The 23,586-nt window shown below is 39.1% G+C and overlaps 1 protein-coding gene across 1 annotated transcript in view; it reads left to right on the top strand.

Moving 5' to 3' along the window:
• The window catches only part of LOC142204661 (uncharacterized), a 53,775-nt gene that overhangs the window by 24,753 nt on the left and 5,436 nt on the right, over positions 1-23,586 (top strand). The window contains exon 2 of the mRNA XM_075275969.1: positions 21,831-22,158. Within this exon, the coding sequence (XP_075132070.1) occupies positions 21,882-22,158 (277 nt within the window). The 5' untranslated portion in view covers positions 21,831-21,881. The remainder of the gene's footprint in view (positions 1-21,830; positions 22,159-23,586) is intronic.

Below are 23,586 nucleotides of genomic sequence, written 5' to 3'. Positions count from 1 at the left end.
CAGTCTATCCCCATTATAGTCTATCCCTATTATAGTCTATCTCTATTATAGTTTATCCCCATTATAGTCTATCCCTATTATATTCTATCCCCATTACAGTCTATCCCCATTATAGTCTATCCCCATTATAGTCTATCCCTATTATAGTCTATCCCCATTATAGTCTATCCCCATTACAGTCTATCCCCATTATATTCTATCCCCATTATAGTCTATCCCTATTATAGTCTCTCCCCATTATAGTCTATCCCTATTATAGTCTATCCCCATTATAGTCTATCCCCATTATATTCTATCCCCATTATAGTCTATCCCTATTATAGTCTCTCCCCATTATAGTCTATCCCTGTTATAGTCTATCCCTATTATAGTCTATCCCCATTACAGTCTATCCCCATTACAGTCTATTCCTATTATAGTCTATCCCTATTATAGTCTATCCCTATTATAGTCTATCCCTATTATAGTCTATCCCTATTATAGTCTATCCCCATTATAGTCTATCCCCATTACAGTCTATCCCCATTATAGTCTATCCCCATTATAGTCTATCCCTATTATAGCCTATCCCTATTATAGTCTATCATCATTATAGTCTATTCCTATTATAGTCTATCCCCATTATAGTCTATCTCTATTATAGTCTATCCCCATTACAGTCTATCCCCATTATAGTCTATCCCCATTATAGTCTATCCCTATTATAGTCTATCTCTATTATAGTCTATCCCCATTATAGTCTATCCCTATTATAGTCTATCCCCATTATAGTCTATCCCCATTATAGTCCAACCCCATTATAGTCCAACCCCATTATAGTCTATCCCCATTATAGTCTATACCTATTATAGTCCATCCCCATTATAGTCTATCCCTATTATAGTCTATCCCCATTATAGTCTATCCCCATTATAGTCTATCCCCATTATAGTCTATCCCTATTATAGTCCATCCTTATTATAGTCTATCCCTATGATAGTCTATCCCTATTAAAGTCTATCCCCATTACAGTCTATCCCCATTATAGTCTATCCCCATTATAGTCTATCCCTATTATAGTCTATCCCCATTATAGTCTATCCCTATTATAGTCTATCCCTATTATAGTCTATCCCTATTATAGTCTATCCCCATTATAGTCTATCCCAATTACAGTCTATCCCCATTATAGTCTATCCCTATTATAGTCTATCTCTATTATAGTCTATCCCCATTATAGTCTATCCCTATTATAGTCCATCCCTATTATAGTCTATCCCCATTATAGTCTATCCCTATTATAGTCTATCCCCATTATAGTCTATCCCCATTACAGTCTATCCCCATTATAGTCTATCCCCATTATAGTCTATCCCTAATATAGTCTATCTCTATTATAGTCTATCCCCATTATAGTCTATCCCTATTATAGTCTATCCCCATTATAGTCTATCCCCATTATAGTCCAACCCCATTATAGTCTATCCCCATTAAAGTCTATACCTATTATAGTCCATCCCCATTATAGTCTATCCCTATTATAGTCTATCCCCATTAAAGTCTATCCCCATTATAGTCTATCCCCATTACAGTCTATCCCCATTATAGTCTATCCCTATTATAGTCTATCTCTATTATAGTCTATCCCCATTATAGTCTATCCCTATTATATTCTATCCCCATTACAGTCTATCCCCATTATAGTCTATCCCCATTATAGTCTATCCCTATTATAGTCTATCCCCATTATAGTCTATCCCCATTACAGTCTATCCCCATTATATTCTATCCCCATTATAGTCTATCCCTATTATAGTCTCTCCCCATTATAGTCTATCCCTATTATAGTCTATCCCCATTATAGTCTATCCCCATTATATTCTATCCCCATTATAGTCTATCCCTATTATAGTCTATCCCCATTACAGTCTATCCCCATTACAGTCTATTCCTATTATAGTCTATCCCTATTATAGTCTATCCCTATTATAGTCTATCCCTATTATAGTCTATCCCTATTATAGTCTATCCCCATTATAGTCTATCCCCATTACAGTCTATCCCCATTATAGTCTATCCCCATTATAGTCTATCCCTATTATAGCCTATCCCTATTATAGTCTATCATCATTATAGTCTATTCCTATTATAGTCTATCCCCATTATAGTCTATCTCTATTATAGTCTATCCCCATTACAGTCTATCCCCATTATAGTCTATCCCCATTATAGTCTATCCCTATTATAGTCTATCCCCATTATAGTCTATCCCTATTATAGTCTATCCCTATTATAGTCTATCCCTATTATAGTCTATCCCCATTATAGTCTATCCCTATTATAGTCTATCCCCATCATAGTCCATCCCCATTATAGTCTATCCCTATTATAGTCCATCCCCATTATAGTCTATCCCCATTATAGTCTATCCCTATTATAGTCCATCCCTATTATAGTCTATCCCCATTATAGTCTATCCCTATTATAGTCTATCCCTATTATAGTCTATCCCTATTATAGTCTATCCCCATTATAGTCTATCCCCATTACAGTCTATCCCCATTATAGTCTATCCCCATTATAGTCTATCCCTAATATAGTCTATCTCTATTATAGTCTATCCCCATTATAGTCTATCCCTATTATAGTCTATCCCCATTATAGTCTATCCCCATTATAGTCCAACCCCATTATAGTCTATCCCCATTATAGTCTATCCCCATTATAGTCTATACCTATTATAGTCCATCCCCATTATAGTCTATCCCTATTATAGTCTATCCCCATTATAGTCTATCCCCATTATAGTCTATCCCCATTATAGTCTATCCCCATTATAGTCTATCCCCATTACAGTCTATCCCCATTTTAGTCTATCCCTATTATAGTCTATCTCTATTATAGTCTATCCCCATTATAGTCTATCCCTATTATAGTCCATCCCTATTATAGTCTATCCCCATTATAGTCTATCCCTATTATAATCTATCCCTATTATAGTCTATCCCTATTATAGTCTATCCCCATTATAGTCCATCCCCATTACAGTCTATCCCCATTATAGTCTATCCCCATTATAGTCTATCTCTATTATAGTCTATCCCTATTATAGTCTATCCCTATTATAGTCTATCCCTATTATAGTCTATTCCCATTATAGTCTATCCCCATTACAGTCTATCCCCATTATAGTCTATACCCATTATAGTCTATCTCTATTATAGTCTATCCCCATTATAGTCTATCCCTATTATAGTCTATCCCCATTATAGTCTATCCCCATTATAGTCTATCCCCATTATAGTCTATCTCTATTATAGTCTCTCCCCATTATAGTCTATCCCCATTATAGTCTATCCCTATTATAGTCCATCCCTATTATAGTCTATCCCCATTATAGTCTATCTCTATTATAGTCTATCCCCATTATAGTCCATACCCATTATAGTCTATCCCCATTATAGTCCATCCCCATTAAAGTCTATCCCCATTATAGTCTATCCCTATTATATTCTATCCCTATTATAGTCTATCCCTATTATAGTCTATCCCCATTATAGTCCATCCCCATTACAGTCTATCCCCATTATAGTCTATCCCCATTATAGTCTATTTCTATTATAGTCTATCCCCATTATAGTCTATCTCTATTATAGTCTATCCCTATTATAGTCTATCCCTATTATAGTCTATCCCTATTATAGTCTATTCCCATTATAGTCTATCCCCATTACAGTCTATCCCCATTATAGTCTATACCCATTATAGTCTATTTCTATTATAGTCTATCCCCATTATAGTCTATCCCTATTATAGTCTATCCCTATTATAGCCCATCCCTATTATAGTCTATCCCCATTATATTCTATCTCTATTATAGTCTATCCCCATTATAGTCCATACCCATTATAGTCTATCCCCATTATAGTCCATCCCCATTATAGTCTATCCCTATTATAGTCTATCCCCATTATAGTCTATCCCCATTATAGTCTATCCCTATTATATTCTATCCCTATTATAGTCTATCCCTATTATAGTCTATCCGAATTATAGTCTATCCCTATTATAGTCTATCTCTATTATAGTCTATCCCCATTATAGTCTATCCCCATTATAGTCTATCCCTATTATAGTTAGAGATGAGCGAACAGTGTTCTATCGAACTCATGTTCAATTGGATATCACGCTGTTCGCCATGTTCGAATCGAATCGAACACCACGTGATAAAGTGCGCCATTACTCGATTCCCCTCCCACCTTCCCTGGCGCCTTTTTTGCTCCAATAACAGCGCAGGGTAGGTGGGACAGGAACTACGACACCGGTGACGTTGAAAAAAGTAGGAAAAACCCATTGGCTGCCGAAAACATGTGACCTCTAATTTAAAAGAACAGCGCCGCCCAGGTTCGCGTCATTCTGAGCTTGCAATTCACCGGGGACGGAGGTTTCCGTCCAGTTAGCTAGGGCTTAGATTCTGGGTAGGCAGGGACAGGCTAGGATAGGAAGGAGAAGACAACCAACAGCTCTTATAAGAGCTAAATTCCAGGGAGAAGCTTGTCAGTGTAACGTGGCACTGACGGGCTCAATCGCCGCAACCCAGCTTTCCCAGGATCCTGAATGGAATACACTGACAGTGTATTCCCGTATACCCTATATATACCCCCGATCCACATTCCAACGGTGTGCCCCCCCCACCTTCACCCCATAAATACCCTGCAAGTCCCCTAGCAATAGAATTGGGGCTATATACACCCACTATTTTTGCTACTGCCATGTAGTGCCATTGTCTGACTGGGAATGCAAAGAATATATTGGGGTTACAAATACCTTCAAGTCCTGCCACTGCCATATAGTGCCAGTTTCTGAGTGGAAATTCCCCAAATAATTTGGGGATTCATTCACCCTACATCTCAGGCTCTTGCCATATTCACCCAGGTTGTCAGTGCTGCACCAGCTCGTTCCCAGACAGCTCGGCCCGAAAAACACATTACCTATATAGAGGATTTGGACAATGAAGACAACATGTTCTAAATCTAATGTCTGCACCTTCTCCAGAATTAAAATGAAGGCAGCGTTTAACTTTCAAATAGCACTGCACAAAGGAAGATCTTATCAGCTTGTCTCATGACATGCTACTAAAAAGTGTCATTTGTGTATCTTAATGTAAATATAGTTGTATAAGCTTGTTGGGTTTTAGGCACTGCCAAGTTATTTATTACCACCCGCTCCCTTATAATGATGATGACGCCAAAGTCACTGTGGGTGTTCAGAGCTCATAGCTTTGGTTGACATTTGTCTTGCTCTCTGTCGGTACCAGCTGTCTTTTTGGATACCGTAAAGTTATGTTGACTTTATTACCAGCTATAGAAGCTTTAGCCAGGTTGTGACGGTGTGTAACCCTAACAACACTAAGTGGGATACACATTAATAGTCAGTCTATGTACACTAAACGCATCACTGAAGTAATTTTTTTTCCCTCTCCCCTAATATAAGAAAGAAACAGACATTAGACCTAGACCGGGGTTCGAGGCTTGTAAAAATCCAGTATTATTTGTTCTCCATGATGTGAAATATGTGTTAGACTCTTGAAAAGCAACCAGACATCAAGTCAGCCATGTGTGCCAGTGTGTTACTTGGCATACCTTTACTGGCCCCAACTGTAAGGGTCACTCTCCATTTCCTCCATTTTCCACTCCCCTTCACACCATTTGTGGTGAAGCAATGGGATGCACTGAAGTGCACCCTCTAGCCTCATGTGGGACAGGGACATCAGATGCCACTCCAACCCCCTCGTCTTCCTCCGCCAGCCAACGGTGCAAAGATGAGAGGAGTGGGCTCTGAATGTTTTCTGCCTAGCAGAGGCTAGTTCTCACTTACGAAAATGGCCCCACTTTGACCTGTATATCAGGCACCATGGTGTAGGTTTCAAAGAAACATGGCACCAACAAGTTGAAAACGTGGGCCATGCGTGGACCGTGTTTGAGTCTGGCAAGCTCCAGAGCCGCTACCAGGTTCCAGCCATTATCACAGGCGCAAAAATGCCAGGCCCCAGGTGTAGCAGGGAAAGAAACATTGCCATCTCAGCCAGGATGGCATCCCTGACCTCGGAGGCACTGTGCTGTCTGTCCCCCAAGCTGATGAGCTTCAGCACCGCCTGCTGACGTCTCCCCACACCAATGTTTTAGCGTTTGCCGCTAGTAGCTGGGGTGGAGGTTGCAGCGTCGTAGGGTTTCAGTCTACTCCTGCCATGAATTTTGGCCTGGGAGAGGAGATAGGGTAACTCAGTTTGCACCCCGGGACCAGACTCCACCACCTTCACCCTGCCTGTCCTTAAAGATAAGCAGCATCCCTGACCACAGGCGCTTGTCCAAGTGTCGGTGGTCAAGTGGACCTTGCAGCAAAGCGCAGAACTAAGGGCCCACCTGATGTTGAGTGACACGTGCTGGTGCAAGGCGGGGACGCCACACCGGGAGAAGTTGTGACGGCTAGGGACGGCATAGCGAGGTGCCACAGTTGCCATCAGGTCCGGGAAGGCGGGAGTTTCAACAAGCCGGAACGCAAACATCTCCTGGGCCAGCAGTTTAGCGATGTTGGCATTCTAGGCTTGCGTGGGTGGGTGGTTAGCGGTGTATTTCTGCCGGCGCTCCAATGTCTGAGAGATGGTGGGTTGTTGTAAAGAAGCACCTGATGGTGCCTTTGATGGTGCAGGAGAAGGAGATAAGACAGAAACAGGGAAGGATGAGGGAGAAGTCAACAAAGTGGCGGAGGCAGATGAAGTGGTGTCCTGGCTCGTCCTCTGGAGTGTATCGCCAGCACTGTGAGCAGAGGCAGTGGCATGAACGGCGGGCGACGTTTGTCCTGCCGTTGCTGCCTGCCACTGATTCCAGTGCTTGGATTCCAAATGACGGTGCATTGAAGTGGTGGACAGGTTGCTCTTCTCAGGGCCCCTACTCGATTTTGAGAGGCAAATTGTGCAGACGACACTATATCTGTCCTCGGCGCATTCCTTGAAAAAACTCTACACCTTTGAGAAACGTACCCTCGATGGGGGAGTTTTTCTGGGCTGGGTACAAAAGGGAATATCTTCGGACATTCCGGGTCTGGCCTGGCTTCGGCAAAGCAGCTGACCTCTGCCTCTGGACATGTCTCTGCCTCTAGCTACCCTTTTTGGTGCTGCACCTGCCTCAACATCCACACTACTTTCCCAGCTTGACATCCGCCTTGTCCAGGTGGGGTCGGTGTCCTCGTCGTCCACCACCTCCTCTTCCAACTCCTGTCTCGCCTCCTCCTCCTGCACAATGCGCATGTCAACTGGCTGCTCTGACAGCAACTGCGTCTCATCGTCGTCGATGAGGGTGGGTTGCTGGTCATCCGCCACCAAATCGACCGGAGATGGAATGGAGGAGACTCTAGTGTTTGAGCATCTGGACACAGATACTCGTCTGTTAGGTCCGTGGAATCGCGAAATGGAGGGGCAGGTTGCGGTATAGTCAAAGGAAGGGAGAACAGCTCTGGGGAGCAGGGACAGTTGGGGTTATTGTTCTGGGAAGATTGGGAATTTTGGGTGGAAGGAGGACAAGACTGTTGGGTAAGAGGAGGTAGAGGCTGACTGGCTGGTGGACAATGTGCTTTAAGCGTTTTCCGACAGCCATTGCAAGACCTGTTCCTGGTTCTCGGGCCTACTAAGGTTTGTACCATTCAGCCTAGTTAATGTGGAACTTTTGTGCAAAGCGCAGAACTTAGGGCCCACCTGATGTTAAGGGACACACGCTGGTACAAGGCTCAACTCACCCTAAGGGCCAAAAACACTGCTGGTGCAAGGCTCTACTCATGCCAAGGGCCTCAATCTCTGCTGGTAGCTCAGCTTAAGGTCCTGTAACTTTGTTTGGAAGGGCTCATGTTGAGGGCTAGAAAAGTGAATTTTGGAAGGTCTTACCACATCACACACACACACACACACACACACACTCAAAATGACAGTTAAGGGTGAGGGCTTTTGGATTTCCCATTGTCTATTCCATCCGTATTTGTCATGGGGAACGTGATTTAAAGGGGTGGTTGTTAATGTTTGTTGAGCTTAAATTGGGGGTTGTGTCCATCCATTTGGGGAGTAAAGAAGGTTTCCAGGTATTTTCCCACTTTGATAGAGGTTTTTTGGAATGTGGAAAGTGTGTAGTTGTTAGGCTGTGATGTTGGGGTAATAGAGGGTCTTTGGTGTGTTAGATGCCCCCAGACATGCTTCCCCTGCTGTCCCAGTGTCATTCCAGAGGTGTTGGCATCATTTCCTGGGGTGTCATAGTGGACTTGGTGACCCACCAGACACGGATTTGGATTTCCCCCTTAACAAGTATCTGTTCCCCATAGACTATAATGGGGTTCGAAAACCGTTTGAACACATGAACAGTGAGCGGCTGTTCGAATCGAATTTCGAACCTCGAACATTTTAGTGTTTGCTCATCTCTAATTATAGTCTATCCCCATTATAGTCTATCCCCATTATAGTCCATCCCTATTATAGTCTATCCCCATTATAGTCTATCCCCATTATAGTCCATCCCCATTATAGTCTATCCCTATTACAGTCTATCCCCATTATAGTCTATCCCCATTATAGTCTATCCCTATTACAGTCTATCCCTATTATAGTCTATCCCTATTACAGTCTATCCCCATTATAGTCTATCCCTATTATAGTCTATCCCCATTATAGTCTCTCCCCATTATAGTCTCTCCCCATTATAGTCTATCCCTATTATAGTCTATCCCCATTATAGTCTATCCCTATTATAGTCTATCCCTATTATAGTCTATCCCCATTATAGTCTATCCCTATTATAGTCTATCGCCATTATAGTCTCTCCCCATTATAGTCTATCCCCATTATAGTCTATCCCTATAGTCTATCGCCATTATAGTCTCTCCCCATTATAGTCTATCCCCATTATAGTCTATCCCCATTATAGTCTATCCCTATTATAGTCAATCCCTATTATAGTCTATCCCTATTACAGTCTATCCCCATTATAGTCTATCCCCATTATAGTCTATCCCCATTATAGTCTATCCCTATTATAGTCTATCCCTATTATAGTCTCTCCCCATTATAGTCTCTCCCCATTATAGTCTATCCCTATTATAGTCTATCCCTATTATAGTCTATCCCCTATTATAGTCTATCCCTATTATAGTCTATCCCTATTATAGTCTATCCCCATTATAGTCTATCCCTATTATAGTCTATCCCCATTATAGTCTCTTCCCATTATAGTCTATCCCCATTATAGTCTATCCCTATAGTCTATCCCCATTATAGTCTCTCCCCATTATAGTCTATCCCTATTATAGTCTCTCCCCATTATAGTCTATCCCTATTATAGTCTATCCCCATTATAGTCTATCCCCATTATAGTCTCTCCCCATTATAGTCTATCCCCATTATAGTCTATCCCCATTATAGTCTATCCCCATTATAGTCTATCCCCATTATAGTCTATCCCCATTATAGTCTATCCCTATTATAGTCAATCCCTATTTTAGTCTATCCCTATTACAGTCTATCCCCATTATAGTCTCTTCCCGTTATAGTCTATCCCCATTATAGTCTATCCCTATAGTCTATCCCCATTATAGTCTCTCCCCATTATAGTCTATCCCTATTATAGTCTCTCCCCATTATAGTCTATCCCTATTACAGTCTATCCCCATTATAGTCTATCCCCATTATAGTCTCTCCCCATTATAGTCTATCCCCATTATAGTCTATCCCCATTATAGTCTATCCCCATTATAGTCTATCCCCATTATAGTCTATCCCCATTATAGTCTATCCCTATTATAGTCTCTCCCCATTATAGTCTCTCCCCATTATAGTCTATCCCTATTATAGTCTATCCCCTATTATTGTCTATCCCTATTATAGTCTATCCCTATTATAGTCTATCCCCATTATAGTCTATCCCTATTATAGTCTATCCCCATTATAGTCTCTCCCCATTATAGTCTATCCCCATTATAGTCTATCCCTATAGTCTATCCCCATTATAGTCTCTCCCCATTATAGTCTATCCCTATTATAGTCTCTCCCCATTATAGTCTATCCCTATTACCGTCTATCCCCATTATAGTCTATCCCCATTATAGTCTCTCCCCATTATAGTCTCTCCCCATTATAGTCTATCCCTATTACAGTCTATCCCCATTATAGTCTATCCCTATTATAGTCTATCCCTATTATAGTCTATCCCCATTATAGTCTATCCCCATTATAGTCTCTCCCCATTATAGTCTATCCCTATTACAGTCTATCCCCATTATAGTCTATCCCTATTATAGTCTATCCCTATTATAGTCTATCCCCATTACAGTCTATCCCCATTACAGTCTATCCCTATTATAGTCTATCCCCATTACAGTCTATCCCCATTACAGTCTATCCCCATTATAGTCTATCCCCATTATAGTCTATCCCTATTATAGTCTATCCCTATTATAGTCTATCCCTATTATATTCTATCCCTATTATAGTCTATCCCCATTATAGTCTGTCCCCATTATAGTCTATCCCCATTATAGTCTATCCCTATTATAGTCTATCCCTATTATAGTCTATCCCTATTATAGTCTATCCCTATTATAGTCTATCCCTATTATATTCTATCCCTATTATAGTCTATCCCTATTATATTCTATCCCTATTATATTCTATCCCTATTATAGCCTATCCCCATTATAGTCTGTCCCCATTATAGTCTATCCCCATTATAGTCTGTCCCCATTATAGTCTATCCCCATTATAGTCTATCCCTATTATAGTCTATCCCTATTATATTCTATCCCTATTATAGTCTATCCCTATTATAGTCTGTCCCCATTATAGTCTATCCCCGCTATAGTCTCTCCCCATTATAGTCTATCCCCATTATAGTCTATCCCCATTATAGTCTATCCCTATTATAGTCAATCCCTATTATAGTCTATCCCTATTACAGTCTATCCCCATTATAGTCTATCCCCATTATAATCTATCCCCATTATAGTCTATCCCTATTATAGTCTATCCCTATTATAGTCTCTCCCCATTATAGTCTCTCCCCATTATAGTCTATCCCTATTATAGTCTATCCCTATTATAGTCTATCCCCTATTATAGTCTATCCCTATTATAGTCTATCCCTATTATAGTCTATCCCCATTATAGTCTTTCCCTATTATAGTCTATCCCCATTATAGTCTCTCCCCATTATAGTCTATCCCCATTATAGTCTATCCCTATTATAGTCTATCCCCTATTATAGTCTATCCCTATTATAGTCTATCCCCATTATAGTCTATCCCCATTATAGTCTATCCCCATTATAGTCTATCCCTATAGTCTATCCCCATTATAGTCTCTCCCCATTATAGTCTATCCCTATTATAGTCTCTCCCCATTATAGTCTATCCCTATTACAGTCTATCCCCATTATAGTCTATCCCTATTATAGTCTATCCCTATTACAGTCTATCCCCATTATAGTCTATCCCTATTATAGTCTATCCCCTATTATAGTCTATCCCTATTATAGTCTATCCCTATTATAGTCTATCCCCATTATAGTCTATCCCTATTATAGTCTATCCCCATTATAGTCTCTCCCCATTATAGTCTATCCCCATTATAGTCTATCCCTATAGTCTATCCCCATTATAGTCTCTCCCCATTATAGTCTATCCCTATTATAGTCTCTCCCCATTATAGTCTATCCCTATTACAGTCTATCCCCATTATAGTCTATCCCTATTATAGTCTATCCCTATTACAGTCTATCCCCATTATAGTCTATCCCCATTATAGTCTCTCCCCATTATAGTCTCTCCCCATTATAGTCTATCCCTATTACAGTCTATCCCCATTATAGTCTATCCCTATTATAGTCTATCCCTATTATAGTCTATCCCCATTATAGTCTATCCCCATTATAGTCTCTCCCCATTATAGTCTATCCCTATTACAGTCTATCCCCATTATAGTCTATCCCTATTATAGTCTATCCCCATTATAGTCTCTCCCCATTATAGTCTATCCCTATTATAGTCTCTCCCCATTATAGTCTATCCCTATTATAGTCTATCCCCATTATAGTCTATCCCCATTATAGTCTCTCCCCATTATAGTCTATCCCCATTATAGTCTATCCCCATTATAGTCTATCCCCATTATAGTCTATCCCCATTATAGTCTATCCCCATTATAGTCTATCCCTATTATAGTCAATCCCTATTATAGTCTATCCCTATTACAGTCTATCCCCATTATAGTCTCTTCCCATTATAGTCTGTCCCCATTATAGTCTATCCCTATAGTCTATCCCCATTATAGTCTCTCCCCATTATAGTCTATCCCTATTATAGTCTCTCCCCATTATAGTCTATCCCTATTACAGTCTATCCCCATTATAGTCTATCCTTATTATAGTCTCTCCCCATTATAGTCTATCCCCATTATAGTCTATCCCCATTATAGTCTATCCCCATTATAGTCTATCCCCATTATAGTCTATCCCCATTATAGTCTATCCCTATTATAGTCTCTCCCCATTATAGTCTCTCCCCATTATAGTCTATCCCTATTATAGTCTATCCCTATTATAGTCTATCCCCTATTATTGTCTATCCCTATTATAGTCTATCCCTATTATAGTCTATCCCCATTATAGTCTATCCCTATTATAGTCTATCCCCATTATAGTCTCTCCCCATTATAGTCTATCCCCATTATAGTCTATCCCTATAGTCTATCCCCATTATAGTCTCTCCCCATTATAGTCTATCCCTATTATAGTCTCTCCCCATTATAGTCTATCCCTATTACAGTCTATCCCCATTATAGTCTATCCCCATTATAGTCTCTCCCCATTATAGTCTCTCCCCATTATAGTCTATCCCTATTACAGTCTATCCCCATTATAGTCTATCCCTATTATAGTCTATCCCTATTATAGTCTATCCCCATTATAGTCTATCCCCATTATAGTCTCTCCCCATTATAGTCTATCCCTATTACAGTCTATCCCCATTATAGTCTATCCCTATTATAGTCTATCCCTATTATAGTCTATCCCCATTACAGTCTATCCCCATTACAGTCTATCCCTATTATAGTCTATCCCCATTACAGTCTATCCCCATTACAGTCTATCCCCATTATAGTCTATCCCCATTATAGTCTATCCCTATTATAGTCTATCCCTATTATAGTCTATCCCTATTATATTCTATCCCTATTATAGTCTATCCCCATTATAGTCTGTCCCCATTATAGTCTATCCCCATTATAGTCTATCCCTATTATAGTCTATCCCTATTATAGTCTATCCCTATTATAGTCTATCCCTATTATAGTCTATCCCTATTATATTCTATCCCTATTATAGTCTATCCCTATTATATTCTATCCCTATTATATTCTATCCCTATTATAGTCTATCCCCATTATAGTCTGTCCCCATTATAGTCTATCCCCATTATAGTCTGTCCCCATTATAGTCTATCCCCATTATAGTCTATCCCTATTATAGTCTATCCCTATTATATTCTATCCCTATTATAGTCTATCCCTATTATAGTCTGTCCCCATTATAGTCTATCCCCGCTATAGTCTCTCCCCATTATAGTCTATCCCCATTATAGTCTATCCCCATTATAGTCTATCCCTATTATAGTCAATCCCTATTATAGTCTATCCCTATTACAGTCTATCCCCATTATAGTCTATCCCCATTATAATCTATCCCCATTATAGTCTATCCCTATTATAGTCTATCCCTATTATAGTCTCTCCCCATTATAGTCTCTCCCCATTATAGTCTATCCCTATTATAGTCTATCCCTATTATAGTCTATCCCCTATTATAGTCTATCCCTATTATAGTCTATCCCTATTATAGTCTATCCCCATTATAGTCTTTCCCTATTATAGTCTATCCCCATTATAGTCTCTCCCCATTATAGTCTATCCCCATTATAGTCTATCCCTATTATAGTCTATCCCCTATTATAGTCTATCCCTATTATAGTCTATCCCTATTATAGTCTATCCCCATTATAGTCTATCCCTATTATAGTCTATCCCCATTATAGTCTCTCCCCATTATAGTCTATCCCCATTATAGTCTATCCCTATAGTCTATCCCCATTATAGTCTCTCCCCATTATAGTCTATCCCTATTATAGTCTATCCCCATTATAGTCTATCCCTATTATAGTCTATCCCTATTACAGTCTATCCCCATTATAGTCTATCCCCATTATAGTCTCTCCCCATTATAGTCTCTCCCCATTATAGTCTATCCCTATTACAGTCTATCCCCATTATAGTCTATCCCTATTATAGTCTATCCCTATTATAGTCTATCCCCATTATAGTCTATCCCCATTATAGTCTCTCCCCATTATAGTCTATCCCTATTACAGTCTATCCCCATTATAGTCTATCCCTATTATAGTCTATCCCCATTATAGTCTCTCCCCATTATAGTCTATCCCTATTATAGTCTCTCCCCATTATAGTCTATCCCTATTATAGTCTATCCCCATTATAGTCTATCCCCATTATAGTCTCTCCCCATTATAGTCTATCCCCATTATAGTCTATCCCCATTATAGTCTATCCCCATTATAGTCTATCCCCATTATAGTCTATCCCCATTATAGTCTATCCCTATTATAGTCAATCCCTATTATAGTCTATCCCTATTACAGTCTATCCCCATTATAGTCTCTTCCCATTATAGTCTATCCCCATTATAGTCTATCCCTATAGTCTATCCCCATTATAGTCTCTCCCCATTATAGTCTATCCCTATTATAGTCTCTCCCCATTATAGTCTATCCCTATTACAGTCTATCCCCATTATAGTCTATCCCCATTATAGTCTCTCCCCATTATAGTCTATCCCCATTATAGTCTATCCCCATTATAGTCTATCCCCATTATAGTCTATCCCCATTATAGTCTATCCCCATTATAGTCTATCCCTATTATAGTCTCTCCCCATTATAGTCTCTCCCCATTATAGTCTATCCCTATTATAGTCTATCCCTATTATAGTCTATCCCCTATTATTGTCTATCCCTATTATAGTCTATCCCTATTATAGTCTATCCCCATTATAGTCTATCCCTATTATAGTCTATCCCCATTATAGTCTCTCCCCATTATAGTCTATCCCCATTATAGTCTATCCCTATAGTCTATCCCCATTATAGTCTCTCCCCATTATAGTCTATCCCTATTATAGTCTCTCCCCATTATAGTCTATCCCTATTACAGTCTATCCCCATTATAGTCTATCCCCATTATAGTCTCTCCCCATTATAGTCTCTCCCCATTATAGTCTATCCCTATTACAGTCTATCCCCATTATAGTCTATCCCTATTATAGTCTATCCCTATTATAGTCTATCCCCATTATAGTCTATCCCCATTATAGTCTCTCCCCATTATAGTCTATCCCTATTACAGTCTATCCCCATTATAGTCTATCCCTATTATAGTCTATCCCTATTATAGTCTATCCCCATTACAGTCTATCCCCATTACAGTCTATCCCTATTATAGTCTATCCCCATTACAGTCTATCCCCATTACAGTCTATCCCCATTATAGTCTATCCCCATTATAGTCTATCCCTATTATAGTCTATCCCTATTATAGTCTATCCCTATTATATTCTATCCCTATTATAGTCTATCCCCATTATAGTCTGTCCCCATTATAGTCTATCCCCATTATAGTCTATCCCTATTATAGTCTATCCCTATTATAGTCTATCCCTATTATAGTCTATCCCTATTATAGTCTATCCCTATTATATTCTATCCCTATTATAGTCTATCCCTATTATATTCTATCCCTATTATATTCTATCCCTATTATAGTCTATCCCCATTATAGTCTGTCCCCATTATAGTCTATCCCCATTATAGTCTGTCCCCATTATAGTCTATCCCCATTATAGTCTATCCCTATTATAGTCTATCCCTATTATATTCTATCCCTATTATAGTCTATCCCTATTATAGTCTGTCCCCATTATAGTCTATCCCCGCTATAGTCTCTCCCCATTATAGTCTATCCCCATTATAGTCTAACCCAATTATAGTCTATCCCTATTATAGTCAATCCCTATTATAGTCTATCCCTATTACAGTCTATCCCCATTATAGTCTATCCCCATTATAATCTATCCCCATTATAGTCTATCCCTATTATAGTCTATCCCTATTATAGTCTCTCCCCATTATAGTCTCTCCCCATTATAGTCTATCCCTATTATAGTCTATCCCTATTATATTCTATCCCTATTATAGTCTATCCCTATTATAGTCTATCCCTATTATAGTCTATCCCTATTATATTCTATCCCTATTATATTCTATCCCTATTATAGTCTATCCCCATTATAGTCTATCCCTATTATAGTCTATCCCTATTATAGTCTATCCCCATTATAGTCTATCCCCATTATAGTCTCTCCCCATTATAGTCTATCCCTATTACAGTCTATCCCCATTATAGTCTATCCCTATTATAGTCTATCCCCTATTATAGTCTATCCCTATTATAGTCTATCCCTATTATAGTCTATCCCCATTATAGTCTTTCCCTATTATAGTCTATCCCCATTATAGTCTCTCCCCATTATAGTCTATCCCCATTATAGTCTATCCCTATTATAGTCTATCCCCTATTATAGTCTATCCCTATTATAGTCTATCCCTATTATAGTCTATCCCCATTATAGTCTATCCCTATTATAGTCTATCCCCATTATAGTCTCTCCCCATTATAGTCTATCCCCATTATAGTCTATCCCTATAGTCTATCCCCATTATAGTCTCTCCCCATTATAGTCTATCCCTATTATAGTCTCTCCCCATTATAGTCTATCCCTATTACAGTCTATCCCCATTATAGTCTATCCCTATTATAGTCTATCCCTATTACAGTCTATCCCCATTATAGTCTATCCCTATTATAGTCTATCCCCTATTATAGTCTATCCCTATTATAGTCTATCCCTATTATAGTCTATCCCCATTATAGTCTATCCCTATTATAGTCTATCCCCATTATAGTCTCTCCCCATTATAGTCTATCCCCATTATAGTCTATCCCTATAGTCTATCCCCATTATAGTCTCTCCCCATTATAGTCTATCCCTATTATAGTCTATCCCCATTATAGTCTCTCCCCATTATAGTCTCTCCCCATTATAGTCTATCCCTATTACAGTCTATCCCCATTATAGTCTATCCCTATTATAGTCTATCCCTATTATAGTCTATCCCCATTATAGTCTATCCCCATTATAGTCTCTCCCCATTATAGTCTATCCCTATTACAGTCTATCCCCATTATAGTCTATCCCTATTATAGTCTATCCCTATTATAGTCTATCCCCATTATAGTCTATCCCCATTACAGTCTATCCCCATTACAGTCTATCCCTATTATAGTCTATCCCCATTACAGTCTATCCCCATTACAGTCTATCCCCATTATAGTCTATCCCCATTATAGTCTATCCCTATTATAGTCTATCCCTATTATAGTCTATCCCTATTATATTCTATCCCTATTATAGTCTATCCCCATTATAGTCTGTCCCCATTATAGTCTATCCCCATTACAGTCTATCCCCATTACAGTCTATCCCCATTATAGTCTATCCCTATTATAGTCTATCCCTATTATAGTCTATCCCTATTATATTCTATCCCTATTATAGTCTATCCCTATTATAGTCTATCCCTATTATAGTCTATCCCTATTATATTCTATCCCTATTATATTCTATCCCTATTATAGTCTATCCCTATTATATTCTATCCCTATTATATTCTATCCCTATTATAGTCTATCCCCATTATAGTCTGTCCCCATTATAGTCTATCCCCATTATAGTCTGTCCCCATTATAGTCTATCCCCATTATAGTCTATCCCTATTATATTCTATCCCTATTATATTCTATCCCTATTATAGTCTATCCCCATTATAGTCTGTCCCCATTATAGTCTATCCCCATTATAGTCTATCCCTATTATAGTCTATCCCCATTATAGTCTATCCCCATTATAGTCTCTCCCCATTATAGTCTATCCCTATTACAGTCTATCCCCATTATAGTCTATCCCTATTATAGTCTATCCCTATTACAGTCTATCCCCATTATAGTCTATCCCTATTATAGTCTATCCCCTATTATAGTCTATCCCTATTATAGTCTATCCCTATTATAGTCTATCCCCATTATAGTCTATCCCTATTATAGTCTATCCCCATTATAGTCTCTCCCCATTATAGTCTATCCCCATTATAGTCTATCCCTATAGTCTATCCCCATTATAGTCTCTCCCCATTATAGTCTATCCCTATTATAGTCTCTCCCCATTATAGTCTATCCCTATTACAGTCTATCCCCATTATAGTCTATCCCTATTATAGTCTATCCCTATTACAGTCTATCCCCATTATAGTCTATCCCCATTATAGTCTCTCCCCATTATAGTCTCTCCCCATTATAGTCTATCCCTATTACAGTCTATCCCCATTATAGTCTATCCCTATTATAGTCTATCCCTATTATAGTCTATCCCCATTATAGTCTATCCCCATTATAGTCTCTCCCCATTATAGTCTATCCCTATTACAGTCTATCCCCATTATAGTCTATCCCTATTATAGTCTATCCCTATTATAGTCTATCCCCATTATAGTCTATCCCCATTACAGTCTATCCCCATTACAGTCTATCCCTATTATAGTCTATCCCCATTACAGTCTATCCCCATTACAGTCTATCCCCATTATAGTCTATCCCCATTATAGTCTATCCCTATTATAGTCTATCCCTATTATAGTCTATCCCTATTATATTCTATCCCTATTATAGTCTATCCCCATTATAGTCTGTCCCCATTATAGTCTATCCCCATTACAGTCTATCCCCATTACAGTCTATCCCCATTATAGTCTATCCCTATTATAGTCTATCCCTATTATAGTCTATCCCTATTATATTCTATCCCTATTATAGTCTATCCCTATTATAGTCTATCCCTATTATAGTCTATCCCTATTATATTCTATCCCTATTATATTCTATCCCTATTATAGTCTATCCCTATTATATTCTATCCCTATTATATTCTATCCCTATTATAATCTATCCCCATTATAGTCTGTCCCCATTATAGTCTATCCCCATTATAGTCTGTCCCCATTATAGTCTATCCCCATTATAGTCTATCCCTATTATAGTCTATCCCCATTATAGTCTATCCCCATTATAGTCTATCCCTATTATAGTCTATCCCTATTATAGTCTATCCCTATTATATTCTATCCCTATTATAGTCTATCCCTATTATAGTCTATCCCCATTATAGTCTATCCCTATTATAGTCTATCCCTATTATATTCTATCCCCATTATAGTCTATCCCTATTATAGTCTGTCCCCATTATAGTCTATCCCTATTATAGTCTATCCCTATTATAGTCTATCCCCATTATAGTCTATCCCTATTATAGTCTTTCCCCATTATAGTCTATCCCCATTATAGTCTATCCCTATTATAGTCTATCCCTATTATAGTCTATCCCTATTATATTCTATCCCTATTATAGTCTATCCCTATTATAGTCTATCCCTATTATAGTCTATCCCTATTATATTCTATCCCTATTATATTCTATCCCTATTATAGTCTATCCCCATTATAGTCTATCCCTATTATAGTCTATCCCTATTATAGTCTATCCCTATTATATTCTATCCCTATTATATTCTATCCTCATTATAGTCTATCCCTATTATAGTCTATCCCTATTATAGTCTATCCCTATTATAGTCTATCCCTATTATAGTCTATCCCTATTATAGTCTATCCCCATTATAGTCTATCCCTATTATAGTCTGTCCCCATTATAGTCTATCCCCATTATAGTCTATCCCTATTATAGTCTATCCCTATTATATTCTATCCCTATTATAGTCTATCCCTATTATAGTCTATCCCTATTATATTCTATCCCTATTATAGTCTATCCCTATTATAGTCTATCCCTATTATATTCTATCCCTATTATAGTCTATCCCTATTATAGTCTATCCCCATTATAGTCTATCCCTATTATAGTCTATCCCCATTATAGTCTATCCCTATTATAGTCTGTCCCCATTATAGTCTATCCCCATTATAGTCTATCCCTATTATAGTCTATCCCTATTATAGTCTATCCCTATTATATTCTATCCCTATTATAGTCTATCCCTATTATAGTCTATCCCCATTATAGTCTATCCGTATTATAGTCTATCCCCATTATAGTCTATCCCTATTATAGTCTGTCCCCATTATAGTCTATCCCCATTATAGTCTATCCCTATTATAGTCTGTCACCATTATAGTCTATCCCCATTATATTCTATCCCTATTATAGTCTATCCCTATTATAGTCTATCCCCATTATAGTCTATCCGTATTATAGTCTATCCCCATTATAGTCTATCCCTATTATAGTCTGTCCCCATTATAGTCTGTCCCCATTATAGTCTATCCCTATTATAGTCTATCCCTATTATAGTCTATCCCCATTATAGTCTATCCCTATTATAGTCTGTCCCCATTTTAGTCTATCCCTATTATAGTCTATCCCTATTATAGTCTATCCCTATTATAGTCTATCCCTATTATAGTCTATCCCTATTATAGTCTATCCCCATTATAGTCTATCCCTATTATAGTCTATCCCTATTATAGTCTATCCCTATTATAGTATATCTATATGGCTCAGTAGTTACTTCTACCCTTGTTACAGTCAGGACCCATGGTCCATGCACGTGTTGGTGTTCTCGGGCCAGCCTGGTCATCATCATCAACATCTTCATCTTGAAAGGGATAAGGTTCAGCCTCCTCCCCTGGACGCTCCTGTGACATATCAAAGGCTCCTTCTTCCTATAAATGAGTCTTCCTCCTCTTACAGTCTAAGAGTATCAGATCCTCCACCATAATGATAAAGAAACAAATCCTCATACTTCACCATCAACACAGGGTGATGACATTGACGGAGAGGCAGAAGCTTTCTATAGAATAAAGGGATTACAATGCCGATACTGCAGTTGTCCCTGCTGACAAAGTTGGTGGCCTCGTGAAAGTCCTTGAGCATCTAATGACGGATCTCAAAATAAGACATTGCCCTTGTGGTCTGCTGCATGCAGTAATCGTTCACTGCCTTCTGAAGCATAGAGGCGTCATTCCTACATGGACATGGCTAACTCTCTGCTCACAAATTTTACACATTGACAACAATTTATTATTTTGGCAATTTAAAAAAAAGTTCCCACACGAGAGCTTACCATATGTAGTTGCTGCCACCAAAACCTGCAGCAGTTGGAACGTGTTGCCACTACCATTACTACTCCTTGAGCTTCTCCCCTGGGCAGTCTTTTTGGATGTTGGGGCTTTCGCTGGAATTCTTGCTGTCACCAAAGCCACCTCCTTCTTCCTCTCATGTTACTTTGTCATCCTTACCAGGTTATATCTGCAAAAGAATCATAATTGGCAATTCACCTCCCCTGGGCCTGAAGGAACCCCAGTATATAAGGATTTCCTTTCTGGTTCTATACAAACAAGTTTGGACTGAAACAAACCTGTGGATTGCTTCATCGAAACGCAGGACAAAGTTAATTTTCTGGGGTTCGCCCAACTTTATATAATAGAAGCTGTGGAATCCTTTTCTTCATACATAAATGTGACATAGACAATCACCAAAACTTATGATACATTGTTCTATTTCTTATAGATAAAAAAGTGATATCAGATCAGAAAGTGACCACCTCTGTACGATATAAGGATGGTGCTGAGATTACAGGCGGCCATGGAGAAGGCTCTGAAGAAGCTGGACCAGTCAAGTTATCAGAGATTCATAGAGAAACTGAGTGTCTGGGAAGTAAAAGAAGAATATAAGAATATCCAAAAGGATGAGCTGATGGGGAAAGATCCGGAACACGTTGCTGGTCTGATCTATGAGTATTATGGAGATGACTATGGGGCTGAGGTGACCCTGGCTGTCCTAGAGGACATAGATGAGAAGATTGTCCAAGATGAACTAAGATGTGACCTTTGGAAAAGTAAGGAGTGATGTTCTGCTTCAGTTTCATTATGAACAATGGTTAAGACAATAAAGTAATCACAGCATAGATGAAATGTAGAAAACAGGGCGCTCACCCACCACGGGATACATAAAACATTTGTTTTTATTTCATCCTCTTTAAAAAAAGGTCAAACCTTGACCATCGGGGTACAGAAGACGGAATGATGCAAAGAAACAGGCAGCCTGTTTCTTTGCATCATTCCGTCTTCTGTACCCCGATGGTCAATGTTTGACCTTTTTTTAAAGAGGATGAAATAAAAACAAATGTTTTATGTATCCCGTGGTGGGTGAGCGCCCTGTTTTCTACATTTCACATATGTCACTGCCTGTCTAGGTTTTTTCACAGTGAGCACCACCCTGGGATTTTATTTATTCCATGGTTTTTTGGCTGTTACAGCCGGAAGATTTGCCAATACTGAAACAAGATTGTGAATACGAGCGTTGTCGCAGTAGTGCCGCTGACTACTTTGTTCTTTGCAATATAATCACAGCATAGACCCAAGAGGCAAAGAACAGGTTCTAGATACCCCACAAATAGTGGACCTCATAAATATCCAAAGGAAAGATGGGAGCGCTACAGCCACAATGCTAATAACTAGAGATGAGCGAGTAGTACTCGATCGAGTAGGTGTTCGATCAAATACTACGGTATTCGAAATACTCGTACTCGATCGAACACTACTAGCTGTTCGAAGTTTAAGGTTCGATGCAGAACCAGTATTGATTGGCAGAATGCTATACATTACCAATCAACGCTGGTTCTTCTCCTACCTTTAGAAGTCTTCTCCGTGCAGCGTCCCCGCGGCTTCTTCCGGCTGGAATTCACTCTGCCTAGGCATCCGGCCTAGGCAGAGCCGACTGCGCATGCGCGGGCATGCCCTCGCATGCGCAGTCGGCTCTGCCTAGGCCCCGATGCCTAGGCAGAGTGAATTCCAGCCGGAAGACGCCGCAGGGGCGCTGCGCCGGGAGAAGACTTCAAGGAGAATCCAGCCCGACCGTCACTCGTGGACTTGGTAAGTATAATGTAATAGAATTTTGTGTACCCCTGAAACGAACATTTCCCCCTGTAGACTATAATGGGGTTCGAACAGTCGAACAGTGTGCAGCTGTTCGAATCGGATTTCGAACCTCAGACATTTTAGCGTTCGCTCATCTCTACTAATAACCAACAGATGAAAGACCCAGTATAACTTGAAGTTTCTGGGCCCGAATATCTTGAACTACCATTGACCAGATACATTATTAGGAAAATTGAAAAAATCAGGCCCGCCCCACATTTGCATATCTATAAAAATATTATTTTCCCTACTTTGCTTCATGAGAGTTGGGAATGGGCAAGGCCATCACCCGCACCACATTCATTATCATTTATATAACATTTGCAGCATATATGATGATGGAAATC

This window comes from Leptodactylus fuscus, chromosome 5, assembly GCF_031893055.1.
Source record: "Leptodactylus fuscus isolate aLepFus1 chromosome 5, aLepFus1.hap2, whole genome shotgun sequence".
NCBI classification, from domain to species: domain Eukaryota; kingdom Metazoa; phylum Chordata; class Amphibia; order Anura; family Leptodactylidae; genus Leptodactylus; species Leptodactylus fuscus.
This window is presented reverse-complemented; position numbering and strand designations above follow the sequence as displayed.